The following is a 20,626-nucleotide window of genomic DNA, read 5'->3' on the forward strand; positions in this document are numbered from 1 at the left end:
ATAAATCACTTAAGCTAACTGAACTTGTACCCAATACAAATTCACAGTCTTCTCATCTGGGCCCTCAGTGTGCCCAGCAATCCTTCCACATGTCAGCCTTCCCCACCATACCCCATTCTGTTTCACAGAGAAAATAAAGGCAATGGGGGCAACTGCATCAATTTTGTGTTCTCTGCAAACATTTGATTCTCTCTCATCCTTTCTATTTCAGAAGTGGAGAGGTCTCCCTTCAAATTCAGTGTCAATCCTTTCACTGTGATCTGTATCTCATTCCCTTCTGCCTCTTCAGGAACTTTGCTCCTTTACTTACCCATCTCCTTCATGTATAGTCAACTTTTTCCTTTCCCCCCTTCTTTGATCTCAGCATATAAATGTGATCAACTAGCTCAACCTATTTAAAAAATATCCAGTTTTGGCCTGGCACCCGTAGCACAGTGGTTACGGTGTCAGCCACATACACAGAGGGTGGTGGGTTCAAACCCGGCCTGGGCCAGCTAAACAATGACAACTGCAACAAAAAATAGCCGGGTGTTGTGGTGGGTGCCTGTAGTCCCAGCTACTTGGGAGGCTGAGGCAAGAAAATCACTTATGCTCAAGAGTTTGAGGTTGCTGTGAGCTATGACATTACAGGACTCTACTGAGGGCAACATAGGGAGACTCTGTCTCAACAACAAAAAAATTCAGTTTTAATCCCACGTGCTACTGATTTTTCTTGTCTTCAACCAAGCTTCTAGGAGTAGTCTGGACTCTCTTTCATTTGCTCACCTTTGATTTATTCCTTAAATCTTGTGCCATCTAACCTCTTCCCAAAATTTCTACTAAAAATACTTTCACCAAAGTTACAAATGATTTGCAAACTGCCAAATCCATTGGAAATTTTCAGGTTTAACTTATTTGACCACCTGATGTCATTTGATCAAACTGTCCCTGTAAACCTTTCCTCCATTGGGTCTTATGGTCTAGAATGCCGGAGGGGGGTAGTGGTCCAACGTGTGGCTCATGCACCACATGGCATATTATTTGAGGGCAGATTATTTGAGAACTGTTTTGCTTATCTGTAGTGTTGGATGTTTCAAAAAGTATGCACAGAGCTGGGTTTGGTGGCTCATGCATGTAATCCTAGCAATCAGTGAGGTCAAGACTGGTGGATCCCTTGAGCTTAGGAGGTCGAGACCAGCCTGAGCAAGAGTGAGACCCTATCTCTACTAAAAATAGAAAACTAGCCCAATGTTGTGGCAGGAGCCTGTAGTCTCAGCTATTGAGGAGGCTGAGGCAAGAAGACCACTTGAGCCCAAGAGTTTGAGGTTGCTGTAAAGTGGGCTAATGCCACAGCACTCTAGCCTGGGAAACAGTGAGACTCTGTCTCAGAAGAAATAAAGAAAAAAAAGTATGCATGGACCTTTTTTTTTTTGCTCATCAGCTTTTGTTACTGTTTGTGTATTTACTGTGTGGCCTAAGACAATTCTTATTTTTCCAATGTGTGGCAAAAAAGAAAAAGGTTGGACACCCCCATTCTAGATGCTACCCTTCTAGTGTCTTCCTATACTTCATATGGCTCTTTCACAGCATCTTTATATATATATGTGTATATATTGTAGTTTTTTTGGCTGGGGCTGGGTTTGAACCTGCCACCTCCAGCATATGGGGCTAGCGCCTACTCCTCTGAGCCACAGGCACTGCCCGATACATAATAGAGTCCTTTTCCTTCATTCCCTATTTAAGTATGAAAACAGTTCAGTCTACATTCATTTCTCCTTTTATCACTCTTCCCAGTGGCCTCCATAGCCCCCACTTGAAGCAGATCTTGTTCATTTCAGATTTCCCAGATGCTGAATCTCCTTCCTATTTTACAAGTCCTGGAGGTAAGCAAAGCCCACCTTCCATGACAGACACTGAAAATGCTGGATCTTTACTTTCCAGAAGTTAAGACATTCCAGAAGGTTAGAGGCATGTGATCTGGCTAAGTAGTTCCCCAAAATGTAGATTCTGGAGTAAATGATTCAAAGGAATAGAAGCATGAAGAATTAATCCCAGTGACAATGGCTGCAGTAGGGCGGGGTCAGTTTTATCTCATGCCCAAGGGCTATCATGGTTTGGGTACTGGTGGTGGCAACATCCAACGTCCAATGACAGCAGCAGTGATCTTGCTGGCTGGTTCTGGCATCTGATTTTGGCATTTGTTCTGGCAGACTAGCTTCCCACTGTTCCTGCCAGTTTTCCAAGCTTGGGTTTCCTGCCAGGCAATCCCACGACTCCCCTAATGCCCTTTCAACAAATGGTTCTGTTTAAATCAGCCTGAGTGACACAGGTGTAGCCTGGAACTCCCAAACCTCTATCTCCATCCTATACTTTCTGAGTTTTACATTGCAATTTGGATAACTCCACTTGGATGTCTCACAGGCAAACTCATCTTCTCACTCTGTCTTTCTTTCCTAGTTTAGTAAAGAATACCTACAATACAGCCTGAACCCTGAGAAGGAAGCATCTTAGACTTTTTCTATCCTCATTTAAATGAAACCAGTTTTACCTCATAAAAATCTTAAATGTTATCTCTTTAAATATCTTAAATCAGTCTCTCTTGTGCATGGATCATTATGAAAGTTTTGAGATACACAAAAATCAAGAAATGTAAAATCCATGCAGATGGCAACAAATGAAGCCCTCACAGCAACACTGGTAAGCCAAGCAAGTTGAAACTTCCGCAGATGAAATAAGAAAGGAGGCTGTGGACTGTTTCTTAGAAGTGACATAATGGGCACAGACTGCCCCAAAACTTTCATGGTGACCTACATATATCCCTGCTCTTCCTTACCAGAACTATTACATTAGCCTCCTAAATAGACTCTTTTTTTTTTTTTCGTAGAGACAGAGTCTCACTTTATGGCCCTCGGTAGAGTGCCGTGGCCTCACACAGCTCACAGCAACCTCCAACTCCTGGGCTTAAGCGACTCTCCTGCCTCAGCCTCCCGAGTAGCTGGGACGACAGGCGCCCGCCACAACGCCCGGCTATTTTTTGGTTGCAGTTCAGCCGGGGCTGGGTTTGAACCGGTCACCCTCGGTATATGGGGCCGGCGCCTTACCGACTGAGCCACAGGCGCCGCCCCTCTAAATAGACTCTTTATCCTGGTATCACTCCTCCAATCTAGTCTCCACTTAGCTGATTAGGGATCTTTTTAAAACCCAAATCTGATCTTGTCACTCCTCTTTTAAAACCTTTCAATGACTATTACCCCAGAATAAATAAAACTTACACTCTTTCTATGTGTATGGTGGCCCCTACTTGACTCTCACTACCCCCACATGCATCCTATACTCCAGCCAGGCCAAATTATACATTCCTATAGGACATGTCTTTATACTTTATAAATACTTAGTGGGGCTGGAAGTCACAATACCATTTCTGCCTCCTGCCTCCTGCCACCAGACAGAGATAGATAAATGACCCATCGCACCGGGCCTGACCATTATCCTTCCCAAAGGGATGAGTTCCGGTATGGATTTGTGACCTGAGCAGAGCCAATCATAATCTTCCCCTCAAAGTTCTCTGGCTTTTGAAGCCATAGTGCTAAGAGGACATGATGTTGATGCTACTGGCACCCAGTTCTCCCTGCCATGTGGAGAAAGTTTGTCTGTGGGAGGGCAGAGAATGAGACCAAGATATAAAGAGAAGCAGAGACCTGAGAAGTGGAATGAGAGAGACCTGGTGACATTTGTCTGAGCCGCTTGAGCTCAGCATAAGGCCTTGAGCCCAGCATAAGGTCAGTAACACAACTACACTTCTCAGTTCCCTTCTTGATTAAACTGATTTGTGTTGGTTTCTGTAACTTGCAATTAAATCAGTCCTCATACAGACATGGAATGAAGTGTAGAATTAGTGGAAGTGAAGTGAAATGGAGGCAATGTTATCGAATTTGTTTATCAAATCAGCTGGTTAAATGATCATCAATTTTATCTTGAGATTCAAGTCATGCAGCCATCAAAGTGGAGATTAAAGGGATGCATTGGAAAAAATGTCAGGGTGTTGAAGCACGTTGACCTCTTCTTGAGATTTTTCAATGAGGTCCTGTAGTGCAGGGTTCCGCTATGCTGGAAGAATCAGAACCACATACAACTGTTTCGAGTTGCGTTTTCTGCCTTTGGCCAGCAGTCCAGACTGCCAGGGGTCAGACAATCATGCATCTATGGATTATGAAAGCCAAATTCTCTTCCCCAAGTGAGAACAAAGGCACAGAGGTGAAGAATCCAGTAGAAGATAATGGAGTTTAGGGCCTTGGAGGTTCCAGAAAAAAAAGGGCCAATCCTGATCCTCTAAGCCACACCTGAATACTTCCTTTTCCCCCTAAATTAAATAAGATGGAATTCAGTGTTGGAGTTCTGGGGCCTTTGGCTGTGAATCCTCCAGGAGATAGCAGAATATATATAGGGGGCAAAACTTATGCACCTTTTCGGATTCCCTAGGTCACATCCTTTTTTTTTTTTTAAGACAATTTCATTGTGTCACCATGGCACTCAGCCTAGCTCACAGGTTCAAATTCCTGGGTTCAAGTAATCCTCCTGCCTCAGCAGATGATGCAACTGAAATGTGCAGGGAAACCAGCTTCCTGTGGGGTGCCTCTTAGCCAATGGAAGCAGGAGATGAGAGAGGAATAGGTAGATCAATGTCCTCTCAAATTGCTCCAAGGTGCAGTTTCTGCTTGCAAACACCATGTTCTCAGCGAACAAGCCTGTTGGATGACCTGCCGTCTCCTTACAGGTCATGTGAAGCAGTGGCCAGCACAGTAATGCACTGTCCTATATTGCCTCCATATTTTCTCCTCCTCACCATCCTGGACTGCCACCTCCCAAGAAAAAGTCAATATTTGCCTCAGAGTCTACTTTCTAGAGTAGTGATTCTCAACCTTCCTAATGCCACACCCTTTAATATAGTTCCTCCTGTTGTGGTGACCCCCAACCATAAAATTATTTTTGTTGCTACTTCATAACTGTAATTTTGCTACTGTTGTGAACGGTAATGTGAATATCTGATATGCAGGATGATGGTTTTAGGCGACCCCTGTGAAAGGGTCCTTCAACCCCCAAAGGGATCACAACCCACAGGTTGAGAACCGCTGTTCTAGAGTACTTGGGTTAAGACCTGAAGATACGATCAAAGCCCCCATCCATCCCAACATTGAGTCCTGAGGACACAGCTGATTTTTCCTACTCCAATGCAGGTAATCAAACCCAGACCACAGGCTTCCTCTTCAGACCCAGGGTTGGACCACTGGGTCTGGCCATTTCTGGACTACTCCCCAGGAAGCTGAGGCTCATTCCATGGACTCTCTTTATTATCCCTTGGATTTGCTGCTGATCACCTAAGAAGTGCCTTAGGACAGTGGTTCTCAACCTGCAGGTCGTGACCCACAGGAACTGTATTAGAGGGCTGCAGCATTAAGGTTGAGAACCACTGCCTTAGGAAACCCAGACCCAGGCTCTGTGCTCCTCTTAGTCAGCTAAAGGGGAGGAGGCCAGAACCTTAGAAATTCCAAATCCTGTCTGCAGATGGCCAATCAAAAGCTTTGGTCAGCCTAGGATTCTAGGGGGCAGAGGACACTTAGCTGTGTCATAAGTCAGAAATGAGGAGAAAAGAGTGGCCCTCTAACAGTTGTTAGTTGCCCTTGGCACTGACTTGGTCACCTCTTTACAGACCTCACCTGGCTCAGCCTACAGTTTGGAAGGACAGCTGCATGACCTGCATTGGCTCTTAAATCCCTGAGCCTATAAAGTTTTTTTCTTCTTCAGCTCTACCAAAGAGCACATGGCTGTTTAACATAATTGTGGAAATAGACTGGCCATGGTGGGAGGCCCAGAGGCCATACACAGCCTCTGAATATCTGAATATCTGTTGGATTTGGCTGTGTCAGGATGGGGCAAGTGCAGTCAGGACAGTGGCCACACAGAGATTACAACCAAAGATGGAAAGGATCAAGTGAGATTCTGCGGTCTCCATGTTGTAGCACCCTCTGCTTCACTGAGGCAGGGCTAAGCCTCCCAGTCTGGTCAGAGCACACAGCAAATCCAGTGTTGCTTCCAAGATCAGAGATTACCAGTCCCATCTCAGAATAAAGGTCCTTTCCCCCTATATCCAGGACACCCAGGTTGTATCTAGGGAGAGAAATTCATTCATTGCAAGGGCTTTGCTGAAGGCTGAGGACTCTGTCCACAGGTCCCAAGCTCTAGAGGTTTTCAGAGGGCCCCTAAATTTCCCTCTGACAGCTTCCCCTCTGGGGTCCTTTGGTAATGTGGCTTCAGTTTAGTAATAAGCCTTGGCCAGATGGGTAGGAGTAGAGCAACCTGCAGGCTCCTGGCCATAGAGTGTTTGCCTGCCAGTCCAGTTTTCATCTCTTCAGGGCTAGGAAGCCAGTACCAGTCAGGGATTGTGACTATCTGGTTGGAGCCAAGGCCACTGGAGCATGAGCCAGCCGGATACTAAATAGGTGCACTGAGCAGAATAAGGGTGTCTCACCACCATAGACAGATCATTATGGAAGCCACAAAGCTGAGGGGGAGGGGAATGGTTAAAGTGTGACCTATTGGTAAAAGACAGAAACCATAAGGGCAAGATTCAGACTGGAGGACCAGGACTCAGCAAGATTCTTGGTGCCTAGGAATCAGAGAATCCTCACCTCTGGCAAACACTGGATCTGGGGATGTTTAATCTCTAAGGCAATCTTTAAACTCAAAACCATGTCAAGAGAAGGGGAATGCTTCAATTCCAGAAGTGCTGTCCTCTCAGAAAGAACAATGGATAAAGGAGATATTTCTCAGTGGAAAGGACCAAGAACAATCAGTTTTGTTGACTAAGAAATTCACTCCACCATCCAGAAGTATGTGTTATATGCTGTAGATTAGTGACCATTTTTTTCTCCTCTATTCCAAATGAAAGATTAAAAAGGAAAAAAAAAGTTATTATTGTCAAGCACAGTGGCACACACCTGTAGTCCCAGCTACTTGGGAGGCTGAGGCAGGAGGAGTAAGCCAGAAGCTTGAATCTACCCTGGGCAAACATAGCATGACCCCATTTCTAAAATCTAAAATTATTTTTTAATTAAAAAAAATAAAAAAATGTTACCCAGTGGTGCACATCTATATTCCCAGCTACTCAGGAAGCTAAGGTGAAAGGATGGCTTTAGTCCAGCAGTTCAGTCCAGGCTGGGCAACATAGTGAGACCTTGTCTCTTAAAAAAACCTGTTAAACTATTTCCCTCCACTATTTCATTTTAAGTATACATTCAGTACATAGTATATAGGGGCGGATAAGTTTAACTTTTATCCATAGCTTGCAAAATCATAAGAAGTTATATTAGAACTGATCAAGAATTGCACATAACCCTGGACTGAGGGCTCAGTAAAGCAACTGGATATAATTCTGCTTTATCTCCCATTGGGAAGTGAGTGTGTATGAGTTTGGTTGGGTCTAGGATCATCGCATTGTTAGGCAGTCACAACTGTGAACATTTGTTAAGAAAGTATGCAATATTAGTCTATGCAATAAAGGGTGGAATCCAAGAGACACATATTATTTATCTGCCCATCACCCCTTCCTTTGGTAACCCATTTACTGCTCCACAGTCCTGGTGAAGTTGTCGATTATGGTGGCCTACTCTTCCATCCTAATGGTGGGCACATTTCCAAAGCTGGCCAAAGTTTTTCCTAGGATTTTAGAGCTAGAGCTAGTGTGAGGTCAAAATATAGAAGGAACGGGCAGCGCCTGTGGCTCAGTGGGTAGGGCACCAGCCCCTCATACTGAGGGTGGCAGGTTCAAGCCTGGCCCCGGCCAAACTGCAACAAAAAAATAGCCGGGCGTGGTGGCGAGCTCCTGTAGTCCCAGCTACTTAGAAGGCTGAGGCAAGAGAATCGGCTAAACCCGGGAGTTGGAGGTTGCTGTGAGCTGGGTGACGCCACAGCACTCTACTGAGGATGATACAGTGAGACTCTGTCTCTACAAAAAAAAAAAGTATATATATATATATATATATATATAGAGAGAGAGAGAGAGAGAGAGAGAGAGAGAGAAAGAAAAGGAAGCAGAGCCAAGAAATGGAGATTTGAACCCCTAGATCCAGCCATGCTTGAAGGCAGATAGAGCCTTTTTGAAAGTGAAAGGAGGTGCTGCTGTTAATAATTAAGCCTGGGCAATAGACACTAACAAAGTCCTATGGCCTGGAGATTCTGATATCCTCATAACAGGAAATCTTTCATGTTGAAAGAGAGTGAACTCTGAACTGGGTTTACTCACTTGGTCCTAGGAACAGATAGGAAGGTGGGCAGGTAAGGTTGTCAACCACACCCTTTATCTATAAGCCAATCAATTTCCTATTAGCCTAAACACGTTTGAGTAGGGTTTTTGACACTTGAAACTGAAAAGGTCCATACTAATATACATGCATACACAAACAGAGACACAAACACCATGTTGTTCAGACTCATCAGACATTATACAAGTCTTCCATGATCTTACCAGGGGTCAAGAACTTTTTGTCTAAAGGACAAGATAAATATTTTAGGCTTTGTGGGCTACATATGGTCTGTCTCATTTTCTTTTTGGGTTTTTTTGTTTTGTTTTGTTTTCACAACGTTTTAAAAATATAAATGTTTAAAAATATAAAAACCATTCTTAATTTGTAGGTCATACAAAAATAGACCATGAGCTATATTTGGCCCACAAGCTGGATTTGGCCCACAAGCCATAGTTTGCCAACCCCTGATCTAGACCATGCCAATCCCTGAAGTTTTAGAATCACACAGTCTGCCAGTCCCATTTAAAATAAAAAAAAAGTTGTCCAGTGGTGCACCCCTATATATGAAGCAAAATAGTTAAAATGCCATTTTGGTTCAAGTGCCTTGACATGTCTTCCTAATGATAAGGTTCAGGGTAGAGTTAGGAATGCGAAAAGGGTCTTACCTTGTGCCCATTATCTGCCATGTGATAGGCGCTGAATAAATGGTAGTCATATTTTTTTTCAAAATGATGCAACTGTCTAACCAGCTTTGTCCAAATGTCCCAGTTCATCCTCCAGTATCCTTCCCCTCCTTAATCTCTTTCAGGAAGCCTTTCTCAGACCTCGCAGCCAATAAAGTCTAAATTAGGTACTCTCCTTCTTGTCAGCACAGACTTTTTGTGGCCCTCCACTAGAACTGCATTATTGGTCTCTCTTTCCCCTTAACTCTGAGGACTTGGAACATGCCTGAGTCTTAATACCCAGCACTTTACTTACCACTAGCACTCAGGGAACACTGTGCCTGCATGTGGAATCACTTTGAATGTGCAGGGTCCCTATATGTGCCCAGGGTGGTCAGTCTGTGTGTCAGTATTGTGCTGGTGTATCCACACTTTATTTGGTAATGTTATTGCCATATCTAGTTTTCATTCCCATTCCCTCCAAAAACGAGTCATAGACAGAGGAACAGGGGGGAACAAGTTTTCTTAGAAACTGTTATGAAGGAAGAACCCTCCACCCCTACCCCCGCATCCTTTACTATCTGACATGGTATCAGATCAGAGGCCTCCAGTCTCAGCAACATCTGGAAATTAGAGTGACCCCACATCCCTGGGGCCTTAGACTAGGTTGATCCATGTCTATAGGACAGGGGGGAAATTATCCTTCTAGGAAAAAATATGTGCAAGGCCCTGCAGGCCTAAGAAGGGCTGACAGAGGCAAGGTGAGTCATGGTGTTCTAGGCTGGATCTTTTGCCCATCTCACAGAAGCAGGCAGGAAGCACCACCATTGATCAGCTTTATATGGCACCCACTGTATACAACAGACAGACAAAGACAAACAGAGCACACACCACTTCTGAGCTGAACACTGCTCACCAACTAGAAGCACCTTGGATAAGCACATGTGAGACACTCTTGCATAGGAAAGATGTACTTTTTAAAGGAATGAAGAAGTATTTTGGCAAAACATCTACTTCCCTCCCAGGTCCAGGGTACAGAGGGACCTCTAATTCTGAAGATTCTACGTATTGAAAATTATCCCCTTCTCAATGGCAGTATATACAGTAGCAAACCTACCAAGTCTGTTGTCACAGCCCTCTACATATACCCTGAATCTACTTTACAGGTGGGCAAACTTAGACTAAGAGACAGAAGGTGACCTGGAGCAAGGGGATGCTGGGGCAGGCTCAGGGGAAGGGGAAACAGGAAGTGAATCTGCTCAGCCAAAGGCAGGGTTTCTGTCTATCCAGGCAGTGAAGGGAAAGGCTCTGGTGGCCACAACTCCCTCTTTCTTCCTGGCTGGGGAAGCAGTGGTTTCACAAGAAAGGCAGTCGAGAAGGAAAGGGAGGCTCCCACCCCTGCTGGCTGGGGGTTTCTCAGGATGGCCACAGCCAGGGCAGACCTGAGCTCCTCCTGGGACCTTTTCAGGTGGTTCACTGAGTTTGGAGATTGTGGGATTGTGGCTTCACTGCTTCCGTAACTCTCTTGTCATCTGCATATGAGCCTAGACTTCAAGTCCTTAATTATTTTTAAAAGGGTAAAGTGGTTTAAGAGGGAATGAGACTCAGAAAAATCTTTCCACAGCCTCCCTCTGCCTAGGCTGGGGCTATCAGGGGTCTCCTACACCCTGTCTCCTAGAAATATTTAAAGGCAGCTTTTATGAGACTCTATACTGTATTTTTTGTTTCTCTTGGGTTTTTGTTTGTTTCTTTGTTTTAATTTATATAGATATATATATTCTTAGAAAAAAAAAAAAAAGCAATAGTCCTTTGGTCCCTAAACTCTAAGGAATGATATGATTTTGAAAGAAGTAAATCTGGGCTTCCCTTGTGGAGAAGCCCTTGGCACCCCCAACGCCCTCTGCTGGTTCCCCTAGGTAGGCAATCCTCAGCCAGGCCTAGTCGCCCTGCCAACCTGAGCTCTATGCTGCAGGCACGGAACAACCCACTTGATAAAAACAATCCTTAAGAGTGGCCTGAGCCCCAGGCACCAGCCTTGGGTCCGATCCACCTCCGTCTGCAGCTGCTCCTTCAGGAAGGGCTGCTCAAGCGTTTCTGTGCTTTTCCTTTCCTTTCTTCTCACTCTTCAGTATCTGTTGCTGATAAAGGAAGGGGGGGAAAGGCAAAAATTACTCTGGTAAAACAAAAAGAGCAGCTTGCCCAGTGACATCTCGGATGAGCGGCTAGACCTCTCTTCCCGAGGAGTGGAGCTGCAGCAGGACCAAGGCAACAGCCTGGTCTACTGAAGCCAGACCCTGGGTCCTGGGCAGATGACCCTACCCCAAATCCCTTCCAGAGCCTCCCTGAGGAGCTCAACAGAGCCATGTAGAACTTTCTGGGGACAGCAAGTTTCCAGCAGATGCAAAGGCTATCCTATAGCCCTGAAAAAAACGCAAAACCCAACATCCATCAGGCCCTGCAGATCCTATTTCTTAAGCTCGTTTTGTTTTCTCTCCACATCTCCACATTCACTGCCTTTATCTCAGCCCTTATATCTTGTCCCTTCTTAAACTCCCTAATGGTTCTTTATTATCTTCAGGATAAAGTCTGAACTCATGGACTTTAAGGCTCTTCACAAGCTTCCCCCAAACTACTTTTCTAGTCTCATTCTCTAGCCCCCTGGACCCTTCCCATGTATAAGTTCTCTACTCCCATGGCTCCTGTGCCTATGGAGTAGAACTGGTTGAATTTCACTGCAATCATCTCTCCTAGACCAGGGTAACAGGAATGTTGTCTAATTTATATCAGTCCTTGGATTGAAGGAAAAGCATAAATTCTCCATCCTAGCTCCTGGAATCCTCCTAGTTCCTGGCTCCTCTTTCTCAGAGGTGGGTGCCTCCAGCATCCCAAAATGAGTGTCAAGGCTAGGGTTGGGGTCTCATCACTGAGGCCCCATCTGCCTGGGGTTCAGCAGGTACTCACCTTTCTGTGGCTGATCAGTAAGAGCAGATCAGTAAGGCCGGTTGGCATCCTTGGGCCGCTTTAGCTGGACCTTGAGCCTCTTCATGCCAATCTGAAAGCCATTCATGGCCTGAATAGCAGTCTGGGCACTGGTTGGATTGTCAAAACTAACAAACCCTGGAGGGTGTGGGCAGAGAGGTTAGCCAGGAACTCTGCCTGGCAGGTCCTCCTTTCTCTCTGACCAGCTCCCTCTTCTCCCATCCCCCTCAGGCCAGTTCCATCCTGAGGGAGGTAGATAGGCTAATCTCTCAGTGGGGTGTCCCATCTCAATCCAGGGGAAAATATGCAGATAGAACCATCCCTGGGGGCTCATCAAGACCACTGAAGATGAAAGGAGCCCAGAAGTGCCCAATCAGGGCAAACCAGCGCTGAAAGTGGGGGAGAGGGTCCTAAATGCTTTAGACTGGCTAAATCCTTGAACTCCTGATAGGCAGTTTAGATTAGGGAAACTGTCTTGCTTGCCCTGCTGGAATGAAACTAGTTTTCCCCTCCCCCTTTCTAAACACATAATCAGCTTGTTACCCAGCCTTTCCATCTATCCAATCTTCCTGGGGACCTAGAATTCTTTTAATGCTATTTTTTGGCAACTTTACATTTTGCATATACGCTTTGTGTTAAAGATCAATAAAAGGTTTCTGAGAAGTCAGAAAGTCACTGCATTAATTCAATCTGCTGCCATGCTTGTAAGTCAATGTGCGCCTCTCCAGGCTCTCGGGCTTTATACATTAAGTTCGTGTAAGGTGTCATGACTTTTCCCCAGTGTTGTTTCCCCTGTCGACTCCCAAGCCAAGTCGGGGTCTGCAGTGAACCCTAACTATATCAAACACATATCCCTTCCATTGTTGTGTACAATGGACACACGTTCATAGGCAAGTGTCCTGGGGATTCCTAAAGGAAGGACAGGCAGCAACTCCTGAGTGCACATATATGTGTGTGTGTGTGTGGGGGGGGGTGTCAGTGTGTTGACTGGGATGTTTCCCTGTCTTTCTCTGAAATATATTGGCTAACTCCTTACACAGCTTCCATTCTGGTCCTCAGAACTACAGTTGGAGTTAGAGGGCAACTCTAGCCCCAGATCCAGACTTCTGCCCTGGCCAGATTCCAAAGCCCTGATCTAGCTGAACACAGTCCAGACACCTGGTCTTCCCATGTGAACCTGAAATAAGGCTTGTTCTTGGCCTAGGCTTAGTCCCATCACTGGTCTGTGATCCTGCTTACTGCCATACATTCAATCTCTGGAAATCACTGCCTTATGGAGGGACAATCTCAAGATCTACAGAGAATCCTTTAGTTAGAAGTGGGAGAGGCCCAAGGGCAGAGCTCAGCTCACCGAAACACTTGCTCTGGTTGGTGGCTCTATCCACAAAGACTTTGGCAGAGACAACAGCTCCAAAGGGCAGGAATGTTTGTATGAGTTCTGCATCACCAAACTCCTGGGGCAGGTGATAGATGAAGAGGTTACAGCCTTCGGGGCCTGCAGGAACAGTAGCAGGCTGGTTCAGAGGAGGGACCCTGAGTCCAGCCCCACCAGGCCCTGATCTCCAGTCCCCAGTCCCTCACCTTCTCTTTGCTGCTGGGGCAGGGCTGAAGGCTGCTGGGGGAAAGCTGTGCTCACTGGGGCATAGGCCGATGGATAGGCTGCTGGAGACAGAGGTGGGAGTGGGCAGTGACAATCAGGAGCCATGCCCCAAGCAGGGCCCTGTCTGACCGACCACCTTTGACCAATTCAGCCCAGTCTGGTAGTAACCTTCACCCCAAGAGAGGTCGTTCTGGGGAGTGGGTGGACTGGAAAGGTAGACTCTCAGAACAGAGCCTACGACCCCCCAAATCTTCCTATTCCTTCCTGGGGCCCTTCAACCCTACCCACCCTCTCAGCCTCCCCAGGCCGCGCAGCGCCCAGTGAAACCTGCGTAGTGATGCATCCCAGCGTAGGCCTGCTGCAGGGGGTCAGCCACGCCGGGGCTCTGGGCTGGGGAGAGAGGGGCGCAAGGCCCACAATGAAGGAGGGCGGGCAGGGTGGGGCAGGTGAGTCAGGCGCTCAGGGAATGTGAGAGGCAGCAGGGAGAAGAGGGAATCCTTTCCCAGGGACCCTAGGCACTGCCCCCCACCCCACTGCTCCCCACTTCATTTGGGGGAGATTAGGGAAGAGCGGGAGGCCCACCTGGGTAAGGGGAGAGGCCGTTATTGTAGAGTGTGTCAGAGCCCGGCTGCCCGTTGGCCTGAGGAGTCAGGGGCCCGAATCCATTGACCCCAATGGGCGCCGGAAGACCTGGGAGCGCGCCAGGGCCACCACCAGCTGCGGAGTTGGCTGCTGGTGGCGGAAGAGGTCCGAGAGTCAGGCCGTGGCGCGCCCAGCCCCTCCCAGAGGCGCCCGCCTCCTCAGGTGCCCAGGGGTACCTGCTGCCGGCAACAGAGGCGCGGCCACCAGGCTGAAGGCCGCCACGTGCTGCATCTGGGCCGCCACCGCCGCCACCGGGCCTAGGCCTGGGCCCTGTGCCGCGGCCAGCAGGGCCGCCTGGTGCTGTAGGATCTTTGGGAGGGAAGACGGACAGGTGTGGAGGGCCAAGTGGCAGGCGCCTGCCCGGGCTCCGGACCCAGTCCCCCGGACCCTGTCCTGCCCTCCCGCGCACGCTGGTGCCCGGCACCTACCGCTGTGGTGTAGGCGCCGCAGGCCCCAAGCTGCAGTGGCGCCGGGTGGAAGGCGCCCAGCTGGCCTGCCATCTGCTGCATCCGCCGCAGGGCGCGCTCCCGGTCGGTGTCCGCCAGCTTGACCACGAGGCTGGACGAGGCGCCCTGGGCAGGGCAAGGGAGGCTGTGGCTAACGGCCTGGAGCCCGTCCCCAGCCCTGCCCTCAGCCCTGGGCTGAGCGCCTTCCCCATCAGGCCCTTTCAGGGGCACCGAGCGCACGTGGGGAGCAGCCCTTCCCGCCCCACTGGCGTCACCCTCGGCCCAGGCACCCGCCCTCACCGCCATGGTCCGGCTGCCGTGCAGACCCTGGATGGCCGCCTGAGCTTCCCCTTGACTCCCGAACTTCACAAAGGCACAGCCTGGGGCAGGATAGAGGGATCGCGTGGCTCAGGCCACAGGGGCCAAAGGGTCATGTGGCCCAGAGTGAGAAAGGGCTACCAGAAAATCTCAGAGTCAGCTTAGGTCACCTTTACTGGTGCCATCTGGGCTCCGCAGGACAGTGCACTCCTCGATATGGCCAAAAGGCTGGAACAGGCGTCTGACGTCCTCTTCACCCTGCTGTTTGCCCAGCATCCCCACAAACAGCTTCCGGTCCTCTGGGAACAAAGCCAGGAATGACCTGGGGAGCACTAAGTCTTCCTAGACTCCCACCATGACCGAGGAGCTCAGGAAGGGAGCCCACCAGGTTAGTTCCAGGAAACCAAGTTGGGGAGTGAGACAGCCCTGGGGCTCCAAGGTTAGGTTTCTTTGAGGGGTAGGATGACCTACAGATCTAGGGGGAGAGAACTTAGCTCAGATTTCCTTCAGGAAAACCTGGGTCCTGGGAACCCACAAGGCTCATTGCCACTCTTGTGGGGAGTGATGCAGTCTCAGTATGTTTGGGGGGTAAATCCCTACACATGCATCATTTTGTGTTTGACCTTCCTGTTCTCAGAGTTTGGGAAATGCTGTTTCAGATCATTTCTCCCATATTATGACAGCGGGTGCTCAGAGAAGGCCTTTGTATTCAGACTGGGTCCAGGGAAGAGAAGTACATCCTCGCTGGTCAGCCAGGTAGGAGTAGCTAGAATCAATGCCCCAACCCACTCACATCAAGGAGGGTTCTGAGTTTAAAAACAGTATATAAATCAGTTCTCTCATCCTACTGCCTCATCCACAGGCATTGAGCACTGGAAGGATGAATCCTTACCCCCAGCACCAAATCCACCCATGTTTGGGTGTCCCTCCCAATGGCCCACAGAGAGCAGGAAGCTTGGGTTCCTGCACTTTCAGTATTAGCACGTCTTCCACTATACTTGCTGAACACCTACCCTTTTCCTTAACTCTGACCTCCACCATTCCATCTCCTCCACAAGCTTCTAGGCAACTTCTGAACCCTGTTGACTCCTTTCTGACTTCCCCTGTCCTGCCCAATCTCTCAAGTGTGCACACTATGAGAGAACAAGTTCTGCCCATAGACCTGGATTGCCACCAGAGAACAAGTCTGAGCCCTCCCAATATCCACTCTTTCAATGGGAGTGGCAGAGATGCAGAAAATGAGCTGTAAGCTCAGCCTGTGTACCCTGAAGAAATCTGGAAAGCTGGTGCAGGAAACCAGGGATTTTCTCTACATCCAGCAAGTTAGACCTCAGGAGCACTATCAGGGAGCCTAGGATAGAGAGGCCCACCCAACAGAGCCTGCTGTTAAAGTCTGGCTTCTCTCTGCATCAAGGTAGGTCTCTGAATTTGGGATGGGGCTTGACCATGCAAGTTGGGAGAGAAGAGGTGGGTAGGAATTTGGTTTCAGGCTTCCTCTTAAGATACCACAGCTCAGAAGAACCTATCCCAAATTCCTCTACTCCTTGACAAGTTTGGCTAGGCAGACTGGGGAGGAGATCCTTGGATTCTGAGTGCAGGAGAGACAAAGACATAAAATATGCAAAACTTCTGTGCATCAAAGGACACAATCAACAAAGTGAAAACGCAACCTATGGAATGAGAGAAAGTATTTGCAAATAACATATCTGGTAAGGGGTTAATATCCAAAATATATAAAGAACTCTTAACAAGTAAACAGTAACAAAAAGACAAGAGCCTGGGTGGCAGTGAAAAGGAAGAACAGACTGAACTTAACAGTGCAGAGGTTTCCAGTAAGGCTATGTGTGTACCCATATTTCACCTGGATGGTTTAGGGTTCAGCCCTGGGGATCCTGAAGTGTCTATCTGTCTGTCAATGCTGTGTCTGTGTGGAGGGCAGGGCTGCCGTGCCGTTCGTGTGTGGCCAGCAGAATGTGTTTTAGCAGAATCTTGCTCTCTGTCCAGAGAAGTACTTCCCAGTGATCCTGGGGGAGAGAATGGATAAGTACTTGTGGCTGGAATTCTGGAGGAGTTGAGAAAGTCTTACCATCAACTTTCTGTGGTGAGAGTACAATCCAATGAGTGTGCTCTGCTTCTGGGGGTGTTAGCCACAGAACAGTGCCCTTAAAACAGGTCACTGATTCCTAACCTTTTGTAAAATCAGTGGAATACATTGTTCTGACAAAAATATTAGGGTGAAGCTCAAAGTGTAAGAGAAAAGCAAACTGCTTTGACTGAAGCCATAAAATGGGGTGGGGAGGCTGGAATTCCTCCTGCTTGATCCTCCCCTGGTACTCTCTGGGGTGGGGAGTTTCTAAGGAAAGCCCTTTGAAACTACTGACCTAGAAGATAAGAGAATAGAGAGAGTTCCAGATGGTATATGAAGGGGGATCTGAGATCTTCCTACTTAGGAACCAAAGACTAGAAAGGTCATCCACTGATCTCTTGATCAATTTGATGTTGATAGTTTTGCCTTGACATTGGAGGACAGGCCCATTTTGGTCAGAGAATCAAACCCCAGAAGACTGTGTCATTGTTCTGAGCTATGTCACTACAGTCCACCCAGGTAGCTGAAGAAGGCCCAGGAGAGGTGGAAGAAGATCCTAGGGCCACCACAGTCTCACAGGGGCTGCCATAATTTCTAGTACAGTTGTGCCCTTGGGTAGGGTCCATAAGATAGTGATGGCATCCAGATAAGATGTCATGCCATGTGGACCAACATCCAGGCAGCCCTATGTAGGAGGAAAGAGATCACAAGCTGAGATGGAGCCCCTGAAAAGAGGTTTGTATGGACGGTGGTGATCTGAGCCTTCTACTCTCTTCTTGCTTTCTTTTTTTTTTTTTTTGTGGTTTTTGGCCGAGGCTGGGTTTGAACCCACCACCTCCAGCATATGGGACTGGCGCCCTATCCCTTTGAGCCACAGGCGCTGCCCTCTTCTTGCTTTCTTTAACTGATCGTAGTCAGTTCAAACTCATGTCATGGCCTATGAAACTATTTGATCCTTCTTTTACAGTGAAAACAGTTAAGAATTTCCATTTCCATGCCATAGGGCACTAAGCCTATGGTTCTGGACTACTGGGGTATACAGAATTTGAAATTAAAATCAGCATTCATTATGGGCTGGGCTCTATGTTGCTTGCTTCCCAGGTATCCCCTTGAATCCTGGTATCCTCCTTGCCACTTTACAGGAACATGATGGTGTTTGACAGGAGGAAGATGTGGGTCACATAACCCTGAGCCTTGGGTGACCCAGAAATAAGTTTCTTAACAGAGCTGATCAAAGAGAAGTACAGGCCAGACCTCCAAGAGTACCCCTAAAGCCCACAGCCCTGAAGATTCTGACAGCTGATCAATGCCCCCACAGGGAGACAATGATAGGACATAGCCCAGAAAATTCATTTTCCTCTAGGCGAAACTATCAATTTGGTAAAAAGAGGATGCTACAAGAGACAGGGAAAAAATGTCTGAATAAAACCATCCCATGGATAGTGGGTAGGTCCCTGGAAACATGAGAATATCAAACATGAAGGCTCAACATTCCTGAAGTAGAGTGAATTGGAAGACAGCATTAGTGTGGCGTTGAGACATGTTTGGAAAGCTACACGGTTGAATGGTGCAACTCTTTACAATAGCATAAAAAAAGAGTACAATACTTAGGAATACACTTGACCAACGAGGCAAAAAACATGTACACTGACTGAAAACTATAAAACGGTGCTGAAAGAAATTTTAAAATACATAAATAAATGGAAAGACATTCTGTGTTCATGGATTGGAAGACTTAAAATTTTTAAGATGTCAAGACTACTTAAAGTGATCTACAGATTTAATGTAATCCATATCAAAATTCCAATGGCACTTTTTATCAAAATAGATAATCCCAATCTAAAATTCATATGGACCCAGCACTCTGGGAGGCTGAGGCAGGTGGATTGCCTGAGCTCATGAGTTTGAGAACAGCCTGAGCTAGAGCAAGACCCTGCCTGTCAAAAAGTAGCTCGGTGTTGTAGTGGGTGACTATCATCCCAGCTAGTAGGGAGGCTGAGGCAAGAGAATTACTTGATGCCAGGAGTCTGAGGAACTATGAGCTATGATGCCAGGGTACTCTACCAGGGGTGACAAAGTAAGACTCTGTATAAAATAAAATAAAATTCATAAGGAATCTCAAGGGAACTTGAATAGCCAACAATCTTGAAAAAAAAAGAACAATTCCCTGATTTCAAAATTTACCACAAAATTACAGTAATCAAAACTGTGGTATTGGCATAAACACAAACATATAGACCACTGGGATAGAATAGAAGTCCCAGAAATAAACCCACGCATACATGGTCAAATGATTTTCAACAAGGGTAACAAGACCATTCAATGGGGAAAGAATAGTCTTTTCAACAAATGAGGCTGGGAATACTCATTCACGTGCAAAGTAATGAAGTTAGACACTTACCTTACAGCATATACAAAAACTGAACTGAAAATGGATCAAAGCCCTAAATGTAAGAGCTACAACTAAAACACTCTTTTTTTTTTTTTTTTTTAAATTTAAGACAGGGTCTCAAAACAGAGCTAGAGTATAGTGGCATCATTATACGTCACTGCAACCTCAAACTCCTGGGTTCAAGTGATCTTCCTGCCTATGCATCCCCAACCTGGCACTACTGGTTGTGCCAAAATGCCTGGCTAATTTTTCTGTTGTTTTGAAGAGACAGGGTCTCATTATATTGCTCGGGCCAGTCTTTTTTTTTTTTTGCAGTTTTTGGCCAGGGCTGGGTTTGAACCCACTACCTCTGGCATATGGGGCCAGCGCCTTACTCCCTTGAGCCACAGGTGCCACCCTCAGGCCAGTCTTGAACTGGTCTCAAGTCATCTTCCTACGTTAGCCTCCTAAGATGCTAGGATAGAGGCATGAGCCATTACTCCTCACCTAAAACTGTAGTACTCTCAGAAGAAAACTTTGGGGGAGGGGGATTTCATGACTGGATTTCATAATGATTTCTTGGATATGAGACCAAAAGCACATGTACCAAAAGTAAAAACAGGGCTGGGTGCGGTGGCTCACACCTGTAATCCTAGCACTCTAGGCGGCTGAAGCAGATGGATTATTTGAGCTCAGGCATTCAAGACCAGCCTGAGCAAGAGTGAGACCCTGTCTCTATTAAAAATAGGAAAAAAAAAAAAATACCTAGCTGGGCATAGTGGTGCAGGCCTATGGTCTCAGCTACTGGGGAGGCTGAGGTAAGAGGATTGCTGAAGCCCAAGAGTTTGAGGTTGCTGTGAACTATGATGAGGGCATAGCACTCTATCCAGGGTGACAGAGAGAGACTCTGTCTCAAAAAAAAAAAGAAAAGTAAAAATAAATAAATCGGACACATCAAAATTCAAAACTTTGATGAGGATTCATTGGAAGGTACAAAAAATTAAAAAACTTCTGTATATCAAAGGATACAATCAACAGAGTGGAAAAAAACCCTATGGAATGGAAAAAATATATTTGCAAGTAATGTATATGAGAAAAGAGTTAATATCCATAATATATAAAGAATTCCTGCAACTAAACAATAACCAAAAAACCCACCCTGATTTAATAACAAGCAAAGGAATTGTATAGGCATTTCCCCCAAAATATACAAATGGGTAACAAGTATATGGGGTGGTGCCTG

The 20,626-nt window shown here is 46.8% G+C and overlaps 1 protein-coding gene across 6 annotated transcripts in view; it reads right to left on the minus strand.

The window, feature by feature from the left end:
* Positions 1–9,445: 9,445 nt before the first annotated feature.
* CELF6 (CUGBP Elav-like family member 6) overlaps positions 9,446–20,626 on the minus strand; it is a 35,984-nt gene continuing 24,803 nt past the window's right edge. For 2 of the 6 annotated variants that reach the window (XM_053595119.1, XM_053595121.1), the window contains 9 exons: positions 15,097–15,225; positions 14,909–14,988; positions 14,591–14,734; positions 14,339–14,471; positions 14,103–14,249; positions 13,502–13,582; positions 13,272–13,415; positions 11,903–12,058; positions 9,446–11,079 (listed from right to left, as the gene is read on the minus strand). In XM_053595119.1, coding sequence (XP_053451094.1) covers positions 11,931–12,058; positions 13,272–13,415; positions 13,502–13,582; positions 14,103–14,249; positions 14,339–14,471; positions 14,591–14,734; positions 14,909–14,988; positions 15,097–15,225 — 986 coding nt within the window. In that variant the 3' untranslated portion in view covers positions 9,446–11,079; positions 11,903–11,930. Of the gene's footprint in view, positions 11,080–11,902; positions 12,059–13,271; positions 13,416–13,501; positions 13,583–13,847; positions 13,911–14,102; positions 14,253–14,338; positions 14,472–14,590; positions 14,735–14,908; positions 14,989–15,096; positions 15,226–20,626 lie in introns of all 6 variants that reach the window. The other 4 variants (XM_053595115.1, XM_053595116.1, XM_053595120.1 and 1 more) reach the window with 4 other exon arrangements.

The sequence above is a fragment of the Nycticebus coucang genome, chromosome 6 (assembly GCF_027406575.1).
Source record: "Nycticebus coucang isolate mNycCou1 chromosome 6, mNycCou1.pri, whole genome shotgun sequence".
NCBI classification, from domain to species: domain Eukaryota; kingdom Metazoa; phylum Chordata; class Mammalia; order Primates; family Lorisidae; genus Nycticebus; species Nycticebus coucang.